The 14104-nt window shown below is 39.5% G+C and overlaps 2 protein-coding genes across 5 annotated transcripts; one reads left to right on the plus strand and one right to left on the minus strand.

The window, feature by feature from the left end:
• Positions 1 to 6889: 6889 nt before the first annotated feature.
• Positions 6890 to 11572, minus strand: LOC6552748. Of its 2 annotated transcripts, none has more exons than XM_001980250.3 (2): positions 11394 to 11572; positions 6890 to 7718 (listed from the first exon to the last, which is right to left on the minus strand). In XM_001980250.3, the coding sequence occupies exon 2, from the start codon at positions 7707 to 7709 to the stop codon at positions 6954 to 6956; it is 756 nt and encodes a 251-aa protein (XP_001980286.1). In that variant the 5' UTR covers positions 7710 to 7718; positions 11394 to 11572; the 3' UTR covers positions 6890 to 6953. The 2 variants fall into 2 exon arrangements, with proteins under 2 accessions (XP_001980286.1, XP_026839385.1); XM_026983584.1 differs by lacking the exon at positions 11394 to 11572 and adding an exon at positions 9184 to 9227.
• On the plus strand, positions 9354 to 13612 carry LOC6552747 (mitochondrial dicarboxylate carrier). Of its 3 annotated transcripts, none has more exons than XM_026983576.1 (4): positions 9354 to 9928; positions 12209 to 12288; positions 12352 to 12783; positions 12945 to 13612. In XM_026983576.1, exons 3-4 carry the CDS (start codon positions 12383 to 12385, stop codon positions 13384 to 13386), a joined length of 843 nt encoding a protein of 280 aa, XP_026839377.1. In that variant the 5' UTR covers positions 9354 to 9928; positions 12209 to 12288; positions 12352 to 12382; the 3' UTR covers positions 13387 to 13612. The 3 variants fall into 3 exon arrangements, with proteins under 3 accessions (XP_026839377.1, XP_026839373.1, XP_001980285.1); XM_026983572.1 differs by having other exon boundaries at positions 9615 to 9928; positions 12199 to 12288; XM_001980249.3 differs by lacking the exon at positions 12209 to 12288 and having other exon boundaries at positions 9615 to 9928.
• Positions 13613 to 14104: the final 492 nt, after the last annotated feature.

Below are 14104 nucleotides of genomic sequence, written 5' to 3' on the forward strand. Positions count from 1 at the left end.
ATACTCTATGATAGAGACATATTTTTAAATAACTCTTTTCTATTTTATCAGCATTCGAGGAACTTGATTTATGCTACGTCAAATACGTAACACAAAATAAACTATGCTCAATATCTTATCTAGTATATTTGTGCACTTCATTTGTAATGATGATTTTATATGATTTTGTAAAGCAAATAATATCAAATTAATTATTAATCAAATATATATATAACAAATTTCCTCATATTAAAATAATGATCAATTGTAGAATGCCGTGATTCTGTAGAAACATTGTTCCGTCCCAAAAAAAAGTGCCATCGGGCATCTATGCCAGAGCCATTTGTCTTATCGCTATCTAAGCTACTCCTATGACTGCGACTTTGCCAGCCACTCAATTTGCATAATTTTGTGTTAATTGAAAAAGTTTTGTTGGTGGCCAACGAATTTATTGCACGGCAGCTGGAGGGACAAACTGCTTAAAATAAGACCTGTGAGTGATGTGATTAATAATGTAATTGAAACGCCCGAGAGGGCATTTTGCCCAGGATCTAATCGAGGGGCAACGGGCTATTTAGGCTGAAAACATGGCCAAAATGACAGCCAAAGAGATGGCATTCGACCGACAAGCGCACAGTTATGCTGTTGACTTTGGTTACAATTCCAGTGCGCTGAAAATACAAATATTTTCAGCTAAGAAAAAAGATTTAAAGTGATTAATTTGTTACAACATATGCACATAATATATTTATTGAACTTGATCATTTTTTACAAAAATTTGCAATATTTGAATCCGGTTTTCCCTAGTGTAATTGTAGGTTTGGGCCATGTCATACTGTGGTTTTATATTTCATGACACAAAAAATCCAGCAGCAGCAACAACAAAGGCACCGGCAAATTGCTTACGCTTACACTTTTTGGGCCACACATTTTATGATTTTATTTTTAATGATTTTATTTGATTTGACAAATTGCCTAGCGACAACTTCTGTTTTTCTCTTCAGTCGAAATACCCGATTATCAGATGCCCGTCATTCAGCTAGTGGAAGTGTAAACGAGAAATTTAAGCAATATCGGTAGAAATTGGGGAAAAAATGATAGAATGAAAAAAGTTTTTATAGAAATTTATTGATATACTCAAAAATGAAATAATATCACATTTTTGAAAAGTGTGAGCGTGTCAATTTTATGCGGTTTGTGGGCGTAGGAGTGGGCGTGGCAACATTTGGACATATGGCCAAAAAACTTGCGCTGCGTCTATGTCTCTGGAAGCTGCATGCTTAATCTCAAAATTCTAGCTTTTGTAGTTTTTGAGATCGAGGCGTTCATACGGAAAGACGGACATGGCCAGATTGAGACGGCTATTGATCCTGATCAAGAATATATACTGTTACATACTTTTCAACGAATCTAGAGTACCCTTTTACTCTACGAGTAACGGGTATAATAAAAATAAATAAAAATATTTGTGGTGGAAACCCAATTAGTGAAAAAGAACAATCAATCCTTATTAATAACTTCGGTCTTAACATATTGAAATTCGATTCGTATTAATAATTATTAATACATAGTATAATTTATAGTTTATAGTATAGTATATAGTATATTCGTTTTATTTTTATTTTTTGATAATTTTTTTTTTTTTTAATTTTGTTGCAATACAGCTTATCTGCTTAATTCTTAAATACACCCACAAAATGGCAAAGTCGTCAGAACTTCTTGGGCCTACTTGAATACTTCGAAAAAAAGCAAATAATTAAAATTGGCCTAGGCAAATAGCGGACCGACAAAGTGGAGAGCATTATCCTGGAATGGCAATAAAGGAGGCACTGATTGCAGCCATCGCCGAATGACCTTCATCTTCATCAATTCGAAGCCTTTTCGCGCATACAAAAAAATAGAATTTTACTAATTCAGACTGTCGCTGTGTCTCTTGGCATTTTGGCTTCGCAAGTAATCTGCTTTAATGCTTTCCATTATCGTTCGCTGTGGTTTTCGTCCTTTTTCGTATGTCTGTGTGTGTAGAAAGTTGGCTGTATGTTTGCTTGCTTTGCTGTTCCGTTTCCGTTTTTCCGACACATGAAAATTACAACACGGGACTTGCCATTTTAGACGGTAAATATTTCGGCCACCTGTGTGAGTGTCTCTGTTTCGTGCGTGTGGGTGTGTGCGTGTGTTTGGGATTCGCTGTATCTGTGAGGTGGCCTGAGGGCGGAACACTTTGGGGTATCCTTTGTTTGGGTTTAGCTTACACTTAAGAAAATCCCTTTCGGGAGACACTGAAATGCAATTATTCTGCACAGCGTGTAGGAGCATGCAACAACATACTTTTGCTTCACTGGATATTGTTTTTTTTAGTTATTATTAAAGAAAATAAATAAAGAATGAAAACATTTTTGGAATCCGCACAAGGGAGGAATAAATGTATAAAATGGTTCTTTAAAAATTTAAAAAAACGTTCGAAGGTAATTAATTCTTTTAAAAATATAAATTTGTGGTCTGATCGATTTTAAAATTGGTTCTGTGTCAAAGCCGAAAACTGAAGAGGACAGCAATTTATTTACAAAATGTACTCAAGTTTTTTCAGTGTGCTGGATCTAGCTTTGACTGCCTCTTTATCTTTGCTGTCGACGCCCTCTGTGCAAGTGTACTCTGCTCAAAATTTACTGCAGCGGCAAAGTTTTCAGCGAAATTACGACCATAAAGTAGCAGTCAGCAGAAGGTGGCCACCACAATAACGTGCCGTAATTAGAGGTATGCAACTGAACATAATTTCAGCAGCATTTCGCCCACCTATTGCTTATCAAAAGTAGAGAGTTCTGAGCTTCATTGATATTATATAAGTGGCTGTCCTGGACAGACTTCTACTTAAGCGAACTACTTAAGGATTCCGAACAGCAAAGGTCAGCAAACACGAGCCTATGATAGGACAGGCATTTGTTAGTCAGTTAGTTATTTAGATCACATCTGAGGACTACGTGACACTGAATCCGGCGTGCTGCTGGAATTTTGGCTTCTCGCAATGTCGTAGGTGACGGCTAATCTATTTCAAAAGTGTATGCAAATTAAAATAAATGTTCTCCTTCTTGGATCTTTGAAAACATTTGATGCAATTGTCCACGGGTTGCTATCCTAGATACATAGTTCCAAAGACCAGAAGTGAAGATTAAGTAGATGTCTGAGTCGTTGTTACCTTTGGTTGTTATCCTTTGGTTTCCGTGGATGCAAATAATAAGCATTAAAAATCCATATGGTACGTTTATAAATGCTGTGCATTTCTTGCCAGTTAAAGTTTATCTTAAAATATAGTTATGAAATACATGGAAACTACTTCCTCATTTCAAGTGGCAATGACCAACGATCTATCACCCATGGTCATGTCAATGCCGAAGGGATCTTTATGACAGCTGGGCAAGCCATAAAACGTATTTCAGCAAATAAAGCAAACGGCTTGGGGATGGGACTTCAATGCAATTTGTTGGTAACGAGCCATCAATGTGGTATCTTTCTATGTTATACTTGGACGCTTTTATGGCACGGAAATGCCCTTGCCTGACTGTGCACAGCGAAATTGGTAGTTGTTTGTCCTGGTTGATTTGCAACCATTTTGGTTTGAGTTTTCAATTTGTGCCTCAAAGTATTGTAGCGTAGGTGCGAGCACTTAACCTGACTTAAAGTTATGAAAGTAACACGTTCACACGGAAAACCTGCCAACCGCATAATCATGGATCAGCCCACATTAAATGGCGCGGTTCCAAAAACCCGCAAGAAAGACAACCCCAAAAAAGTTTCAAACAACAATATTTGCGTACGAAAAAGCCAGAGTGCCAAATGTTGCGTATACGCAATGTAATCACTTTGAATGTTTTTCGGTTTAGCAGCCACTTCTGCGGCGACGGCAGTGAAATGCGATTACTGCACCTATAAATTTGTGGTCTAATGGAAGCAGCCAGGTATTGCGCTTACATTCCGGCTGATAATTTAATCTGAATTCTCTCGAAATCGCAAAATTTTTGCACACCGCTGCTTTTGGTGGCAGCGTTTGAATGGAAAATATTAAATTCATTAGCGTTCATTCCGCTTAAAATGTATCTTTAATTGCTTTCCCGGAAGTGGAATCGTGGCAAAACGACGGAAGCAAAATGGAAGCAAAACGGGGAAACCCATGAAAAACTTTCTGCATTGGAGGAAGAGCGCTCGCAAAGGACACTAAACAGTTGACAATTCCGTTTGGATGGCACACGACTCAAATGTTCATATTGAATTAGTGAAATTGCATGAATTTTTTGCTACGTTCTCTCAAACGAGATGAAATTAAACTGAAATGTGGCGAAAAGACTGCGCTTTAATTTAATTCAACAGAAGTTTTGGCTCTTGTCGAAACAGCGATTTCCAAAATTTCTTGTCAAATTTTTTTTAACCTTTTAGTAGATTGATTCAGAAAAATCTCACAAATTACAAAGATTTGAAATAGAAAATACTTGATACTAGATATTTGATTTAAGCAACAGAAGGACTGTTAGCTATAACTGACATTTGGGTTTATTATTTATATCACCCCTTCCCTGTTCGTGTTGCCTTTGGCAACTCTGTTAAACAACTTTCTATAATCCTTTTAAAAGAGAGAGTTCGCGCAGGCAGAGACTGCTAAAAGCATCTTCAAGTTTCGTCGTTTAAAAGCGTGCGTGTGTGTGGCTGTTAAATAAATATTACACATACGCCCTGTGTGTCATCAGCAAACATAAGATGTTGGCAAGAGCGTGGCTGCCGATAATTCAGAACGCGATACAATGGCTATGAAAATCGGAAGATACGGCATCATATCAAACCTTAAAAAATGTACCCCATTTTTTTGGCGTTCCAGCTTTAATGGGAGTTATGGGAGAGCATGAAAGGCTAAGAATGACGTAGGTGTCTGAGTTCTTTTGTTTGGTCATCGCACTCGAATCGCTGGCCCAATTTTTGGGGCCTTTTTCTGGCCTGAAAGGACAGCCCGGCGAGCCGAATTTATGTTTATGACGATCCTATGTGAATAAATTATAGCTTGTCGCACCACTTTCTTTTTTTTTTGCGGTTTTGCTGGCTGTCATCAATTCGCATATAAATATAACGTATACGTATGTGCAGACCGTTGCATATTTGGGCGAACACTAATTTCCTGCGAGCCCCCAAAGTATGCAACAAAATTCGTATGTGGCCCTGTCATTAACAGAGACCGGTTCGTAAAGGGGCTTGTCCTAAGCACTCTAAATGTAACATCCTTTCGTACTTCATGCGAGAATACACTTCCTTTACCCCATCATTATTTTCAGTTCCTTTTTCCCGCTTCTTGCTCTTCGTACTGAGAAGGACAAACCGGCAATTGGATTTTCCTCGTCTCAAAACACTCATAAGTGCACCCTAAAAAATATTTGCGTCATCTATTCATTTTCTGAAAAAATACATTATTTATACACATATCGAAAAAATTTCATACAAATTTGATTAGAAAATAATGACTAATCAACTAGTCATTATAATTTTCCAATCATATTTTTAAATATATAAAATTAGTCAGAATTCGTAGTTAATATATATGCCCCATATAAAAATTAGTCAGCAAAGATTTTCTTTCTCTTTTCCATTATATTTTCAGGGGTATTGAAGTAGATATTCGTAAACTTCCGTTTCCACAGGCGTCGCCTATTCCTTCCTATTCTGTATTCGCTGAATTTTAAAGCACGTCCTTCGATTGGCTCCGATATCCTGGCGTTCCGCGCCGAGATAACTTTCAATAAGCGACATTCAGCGCTTGGGTGCACAAAAAGCATTTACGTAATTAATTAAGTCATCTGCCGGGTTTGTTTAGGGGCCATATCTGGAGATTGTGTGCCACCGCTATATGCAATTCTCTATTTACGCCTGGCTTGGTCCTACGACAATTTGCGACGTGAATGCTAAATGAGCGAATACGAATTTGTGTCCTCGCCACAGGCAGTAAACACTTGCCTAAAGTGTTTAAAGAAGTCAAACAAAAAATACAGGAATTTTAAATAGAATACCCATTAATCATGGGCAGGACATTAACACGTCATCTTGTAAACCATAAAATATTAAATTTCCTTCTGGACGTTTCCATAAAAGTTTGTCATTAAGTGTTCAGGGATGGGAAAATTTCAAGTAATTAACAAACTGGAAAGCCATTATGCTAGTCAGTAAAACCTAATACAATTCAGGGACAACACAGATATAAATAAATCTTTCTCGGGCTGGATCCCAAAAACTCTTTGCAAAGCGGAGCACATTTCTGGCAGGGACCCAGGCGTAGTTAATCAACTTTTTTTCTGGCTGTATGGTTTGGAAAAATTCAATTGCCCGCTTTTATTGTCGGCGACGTCATTTAGCGTTTATGTGGACCTACGAGTTTAGGCAAACTTTTCTGACGCTGACTTGGGTTACCATCGCCCTAATTCGTTTTTACTGGCTCCTTATTGATCGTGACCAGACATAAATTCATCAATACTTCGCCATTTCGGCTGACGTCAACAGATGCTACCAGATGAAGGACGGACAAAGGCAATTTGATTGAACAGCGCATTGACCGCTAAAAAAGGATGACTACCTAGTATTAACAACGTGATTGAGTTCTTTTACTAACTGCAAGTAGCTTAAAATTTCGTTTTGATTCGTACATCTTGGCTATGGCAATTTATATAATATAACGATATTAAGTAAATACCCAAATTATCTTAGTCAGACAGAAAACGGAAAGCCACAGGAGTAACACATACTTGCAAACTTATTACTAAAATAATAGGTTAAAAGAGTTCCTATTGCAAGTTAAGCCGTTTAGATTACAATTTCAAAATGTGAGCAAAAAAAATCCAATACGCTGTAAATTTCGCTGCAATAAGAAACTTTTGACCGGCTATTTTCAAAATATACAAAAAATGGCTTTATTAAAATTCAAACAATTATTTGCGCTTACGCAGCCTTTAGACCTTGACCCCAATTTCGCCGGGTGCAAAGACCTTCACGTTGCGATCGTTGACCTTGTAGAGCACCTCCTTGCGCGTCTCCTCGCAGGCATAGTTCCCTTCCTCCAGAACGCGTTCGATGAGGAGCTTGCCATCAACCTCGCGGAAGACGCCACTCTTCAAACGCAATACCTGGATGCGCACCTGTCCGAGCTTGGCCACATTGTTATCCGTGAGCTGGTAGATGTCGCTGTTACTAAGCTTGGTGATCACCGTCAGGTTTTCGCGCTCCTTGGCGAGGGCAGCCAGGTCCTGGCAGAACTGCTGAACCTGCAACTTGCTCGCTCCCAAATTGAACAATATGGACAGATTGTCGATCAGAACCGTGTAGGAATTGCGACTGGCATAGTTGCTCTCCACCTGGGCCCGAATATCCTCTACTAGCTGCTCGGTTAAAGTCTGCCCCTCGGAATTTCTTAGCCATTTGGAGGCCAATCCCTCGCCGGCCATGTCGCTCAAAACATCGATAACACCCAGGGTTTTCCCCTGGAAAATGTTCGTATTATAGCCTAGCCTCATGCCAGCATTGAAGTAATGCTGGTAGTGATGCTGCAGGCAGACAAGCAGGGTTCCTGCGTTTGAGATGCGTAACCTCTGACCCAATATGCAGCTGATGAGAAAGCTGCCATCCACATTGGACTCCTCGCTGATGTGGACAAATCCTGGCAATTTCTGCTCATTGAGTCCACAGGCTAGCAGGACTGAGGTGGCCATTGTTTCGATCTGAAATAGCATAAAGAGAACAGTCATGAGTCAATTTGCAAATGTCATTTGAGGAGTTCAATTAATTAAGTGCGCAGTATTTTGTTTTTTCATACGGACCAAGTCACGTGGCGACCAATAAGGTTCAAAACTCTTGAACGGGGCCAACAACTTCAAATTTATTGGCCAAAATCGGAGAGGGAAAATGAAAAAGGAGGGAATTTCCATCTTGTCACTTCATCATTGCTGTCAGCGGCACACGTGGCCCCCATTTAAGAAAGTGTACTTAATACACAAAGAGAAAGTAAATACATCAAGAGTAATAAATTATTGAGCATTTATATCAGGGCAAAGGAGTTCTTGTTCGTTATTTATGGTCTAGGTGTCACTGTCGTACTAGCTTCTCGTATTTAGATAGTACCAAATATTGTCAATTATCAGTAAATTAATATGATCAATATGATAAATTTTTTAACATATACAATCATTTACTTGTAAATCTAAAAATTATAATTAATGTATTCATAAGTTCTTTAATAATTTTGGATCAAATAGCAACGTAAAAGGCCATGATAAATTAAAATAATAAAAAAATATTATAAAACAAAACTATACTCCAAAGTCAGGAGATCGAATCCGCATTTTTGGCAATAAAATTATGATGTAAGAATACGACCCCTGAACCAAAATACCGTTGTGAGAAGCGCCGGTAAATGCCCACTTAGGCTTTAAAACTTCTGAAACTCCCCTTTGAGGGCTGAAAAGCTTTCTGACAAAGCTTTATGAGGCTATTTTTATGGAGCACTTTACTAGAGTTCTTTTCCATTGTATTTAATCAACAGTTAACACTAGGGATCGAGTTGCTAAAATATCTGGGAGATACAAATGAGTGTTAATGGTGGGACACGCAATTAAAACGTGCGAGAAAATATTTAAATAAGAATTAAGCACTATGGTTGGTGAAAATATTTGCGCATTCATTCTCGGTATGGGCTCTTATCACGGCGAAGATTACCGTCTAAGCAACAGATTTTCCGCTTCGAAGCGTTAACTACTCAAAGTGCAGGCAAACAAAAACATTCTAATTAAACCTTGACTTAAAAGTGCATTACACAAGCAATTTAAAGCCAATCGATTTAGTTAGGCACAAAATGAAAATGTTTCGTTATTTGGGGTCCAATGATTAATGTGTCTCGACAGGCGCACGCACGGATTTTCTTAAAATTACATAAATGTTTCGTGAATGGAAAATTTGAGTCATTTGCACATGGCTTTTTCATGATTGTTACCCCATGACCGTATGGGAAATGCGCCATTGAATGGATACCAGATATTACCAAGGCTCGTCATTCCTCGTGTAACTCGTAATCTCCGTGTGCTATGATTTCTTATGCCAAACGATACCATTGTCGTAGCACTGGCACAAACACACACAATCACATCCAAAGCTTGGAGCGTCATTGCGTTGTCAATAAAAAGCTCTCACCAGTTGCCTTATGTTGGCGCTCGACTCAATGGGTGTACCGCTCGCGTACCGCTTTCTCTCGCTCTCCCTCGCAGTGTCGCCCCGCTGACCGCCAGCCACTGACTAACGCAGTCGATCCCGCTCCGACATCGAGAATCAAGTCCCCGTATCCCGGTGACAGTCCCAGTGCCAAAACACTTCCGAATTGCCCGCCTTGACCGCGCGATAAAGAGCAGACCTTATTCGAATTCGGAGCGCATTGTCACACTTAAAAAAATATATATATATGTATATATAAAATCTTTCAAATTGCAAATCAAAGTTATGTAAAATGGCGTAAAACATTTTACGGAATTTTTTCTTACAAAAAAGCATTTATAGCATTTCGGATATTGGTAGTGCTCAACCATTTCTTCGAGTGTGTGGTCGGACTGTTGCCGGCAGTTGTGTGGGATCTGGCGCGCTGACGACTGCGGCGACGATCAGTCCGCTTTCGGTGCTCAAGCGTTGCGTTTCGTTTGCCTCCAGCAGCAGCAGCAGCAAAACCCTGACCAATCCCATTTCCCGAAGCCCAGACCAGTTTGTGTGGACGACGATGACGTGCTGAGGTCGCTCTCTCTTTCCCTCTCTCTCTCTCTCTATCTGGCTCTCCCCCTCTAACGCGCTCTTCTGGTGCGCCAAAAATTATAAAACTATTAAATAGTTTTCTTCGCGGAAAGCAGACCAACAAACCCGGAAAATCAGTGGCAGCGTTTTCTTGTTCAAGGTAAATATGCCATCAGCTGTGGCCAGAATTCCCCTCCTACTTGTTTTTTTTTTCTTTGCTTCATTAGCACTTTAGCAATCGCAATTGCAGTGTCAGTTTTATTATTCAATTTGCAAGGCAAACATGCGGCTTCGAAATGGGCAAACACCCGTAGAGATAGTGTTTCAGACGGATTAGTGAATTATCACGCGATGTTTCATGCCACGAAAGGTTATAGAACGATCGGAATAGTCTGCCCAAAAATCAGCTGTTCATTAGTAGTAAAATTCATTATCAACTAATCATTCTTGGGGGCTCGGTTAGGCGCGAAAGGAATGCCCACTGATCATGTGATATTCGTTATTAATTCGACTTTGACCACTGCCACACATTTTTATATTCAGATAAAATTCAGCCGAAAAAAAACAAAACAAAAAGTGAAAATATAATAAAACAAGAAGAGAATGAATTTTGTTCTGCATATAATTTATGAACAAATCGACGCACGTGGATGTTCCCAAACAAAAATAGTAATTGAATAAATAAATAATAGCGGGCTGTTCGGAAAACACAGAATCTAACACATGCCAGCAATAATGTTGTGCACCGGGATTTCGGTCGATAGTAAACATGTTATCTATCTATAAACACGCCCCGGTAACCGGGTCCACTTGATAAGGCAGGGCCAACAAACAAGCCTATAAAGATTGTTACTCCCGGGTCTCGTGTTTATAAATGGCAGCAAAACAATAGAGCTATTGGCCGATATGGATACCAACTGTACACACGCCTAATTGTAACCGAATACCTCATGCCCTTGACTTTCATTAAAAGCCAAGTCAATAATACTATTTAGAAATAGGAACTTCTATTATATGAAATTTGTATCAGTAGAATTTCTTTGTGTCGATTGATAACTGGAATATTCAATGGCTTAGTTTGATACAGTTTCAATTGAACATTCATAGATTGAATGGTTTTGTGTATAATGTGAAAAAGTATTGGCAACTCTGGCGGTTATATAAGATCTGAGTTTTATAGGAAAAAGATCGCACCAATATTTCTTATAACTTATATATTATTGATCGGACAAAATGTTTAATTTATAAAACTAATTTAACGAAATCCAACGATTGTGGACTTAGCAGTAAATAAAAAAACAAAAAAGGAAAAAAAAAACTAGTGCCCAAGTCACTTAGTCCAGTCTATATGCCGATATTCCGAGGAAGAGTATAGAAAACAGATAGTCGAACTTGCTCTCCAATCGATTCACTTTTTTGGTCCAAATTCTGCATTACCTCACTGCAAACATGAGATCATGACCGATATGCTGGCAATTGTTGCCAAAAGTTATAAACAAAATGTAAACAAAACTCTAGGCGCTTATAAACAAATGAAATTAGCGAAATTGCAGATTGACGCTGCCCGGCAATGGCGACTTGTTGCGCAAGTGTGTGGGCCGCCAAAACAGGGTTTAATTACTCACCAGTGGGTTCGGAGGACTACCGGGCTTAGAAATCTCTTAACGGGCGGCCAGGGATTCACTTTCTCGGTTTAGTTTACGAAACAAATATACAAATTTGACATGAATAACATGTTGTAGGTGCTAGTATGACCGTAAATTTAAACCGATCAGCTGTTAAGCAGGTCCGAAAAGAGTGCTGTTAAGCGCAGCAAGACCGATGTTGTGAGTTTACAGAATGTTATACACGTGTAACGACATAAATAATATATATCCATGGTCGTTTCCGAAGGGGATAAATATTTATTATGATATCAATAAATGCGTTAAGGTGCGCCAAATGTAACGAGAAGAAACAATTAATTCTTATTGAATCATTTTGGTTTATTTGCATTAACTCAGTTACTCATGCATGTGCTCCTCAAGTGAAGTCTTCACTTCATTAAAAATAATTAGCTTCGCTTTAGATTTATTGTAATGCGTATAATAATATTTGACTATACCAGGTTTATATGGAATTATTTGAATTTATATCAAGTTAGTTATTTACTAACATCATTAGGCTTACATAATAATATATAATTATGCATTTTAGAAAAGGTATTACATTTAAAGAACGAGTTATTCGAAGTCGTTACTGAGCCTTTAAATGTATCGAAACAGAACCTTATTTTTACTAGAACTATTTGGTAAGGCACTTACCCCATAGTTAACATTTTCGACTACGCCCAAGACAACAGTTACCGACATGTAATCACCGAAAGCTTTCAAGCTAAGCTTTCGCGCAACCGCCCAGATGTTTTATCTGTTGGTCCTTCAATTTTGTCAGTTCCTTATAGCCCCACCGACATGACATAACACTGAAAATGCCGCCCATCGCAAGAGATACGACTTAGCCGCCCTTTTACATTTGCAATAGGTACAGAAAATCATTTTAATTTGGCATCTAAATAATATACATATCTCTTTCACCACCTTCTAGGTAAAGGTAGATATCTAAGGATTCACGCGAAATGTCTCAACGAGAGAGGAAACCGATGTGGTTCTTTGGCGGATTGGCGAGCGTGGGTGCCGCCATGGTGACCCATCCACTCGACCTCATCAAGGTCACGCTGCAGACGCAACAGGGTCACCTGTCAGTGGCCCAGTTGATCCCGAAACTCGCCCGCGAACGAGGAGTACTCGTCTTCTACAACGGCCTGTCTGCCTCAATGTTGCGCCAATTGACCTACTCCACTGCGAGATTCGGTGTGTACGAGGCCGGAAAGGCCTACGTCAATACGGACACCTTTGGCGGCAAGGTGGCCCTCGCAGGGGCATCCGGTCTTATCGGAGGAATTGTGGGAACTCCGGCGGACATGGTCAACGTGCGCATGCAGAACGACGTAAAATTGCCGCCGCAACAACGACGCAAGTATGTGGTATTTCTTTTAATTTGTTCTTATTAAAGTTAGTTAGCATAAAGCTAAAATTATTTCGATTTTTTTAGGTATATATATTATTATAAATCACGCGACACTTTTTGTGCTTTAGATATTTCTAATTACTTTAACTTACTTCCTTCCTGTGTTTCAGCTACAATAATGCCTTCGACGGACTGATTAGGGTCTACCGCCAGGAGGGATTCAAGCGACTCTTCTCTGGCGCCACCACAGCGACTGCCCGTGGGGTCCTGATGACGATCGGCCAGATTGCATTCTACGACCAAACGAAGGTCTACCTGCTGGCCACGCCGTATTTCCACGACAACCTGGTCACGCACTTCACCGCCTCCCTGGTGGCCGGAACAATAGCCACCACTCTGACCCAGCCATTGGATGTGCTCAAGACTCGATCCATGAACGCGAAACCCGGAGAGTTCAATGGCCTGTGGGACATCGTCAAGCACACGGCCAAACTGGGTCCCCTCGGTTTCTTCAAGGGCTATGTGCCGGCATTTGTGCGTCTGGGTCCACACACGATCATCACCTTCGTGTTCCTGGAGCAACTGCGTCTCAATTTTGGCACCTTGAGTTAGCCGCTATGTTAATCGATCCCTCACCTAGGCAATAGTTCTCCCATGGCTGGCTGGCAGATTCCCTTGATCAATGCAAACATTCCAGCAGCAATTCGTTCTCCACAGTGTAGAACATAACTTAGCTTTAACCCGTTCCAGTTGTTAACCAAGATGCTTTTATGCTAGCAAACTATTTGTTTAAAGTGTTTCATGCCCGCTATCCCGAAATAAATCATTTTTGATAAGATACAGAAATGCACTCGCTTACCGTGAATATTACAGTTTAAATAATGGCGATTACTTCGCAGCTTGAATGCCATTTTTATTGCTTTGTTGTAAGCCAAATGCCTTTTATCTGCGTATAGTTAAAAGTATATTTTCAGCATTTTTAACAAAAATTATTAAGAACAATTATACAGAAGGATGAATATTAATATCTGTGCGCACTGGTGTGGTCATAAAAGGTTAAGGCTGGCTCGATTGTACCCCATCGACATTGTCGTGCTGTTACCAATTACATATATATTATGTATATATTTTGTTAACAATGGCTTAGCATTTGTTTGTTGTTGCTTTATGTATTAAGACTGCCATGCAATAAATAAATAAAAAAGGCCAAGATTTTATTGAAATATAAATAGCTCAATTCGTGGGAACAGGGATTCTATGAACGAATTGGGAGGAAACTCCAACTCCTCTTATCCCTATCGCTATCGCTATCAGCTGGACGCCCACTTGC

The sequence above is a fragment of the Drosophila erecta genome, unplaced genomic scaffold (assembly GCF_003286155.1).
Source record: "Drosophila erecta strain 14021-0224.00,06,07 unplaced genomic scaffold, DereRS2 tig00000000-arrow-pilon, whole genome shotgun sequence".
NCBI lineage: Eukaryota > Metazoa > Arthropoda > Insecta > Diptera > Drosophilidae > Drosophila > Drosophila erecta.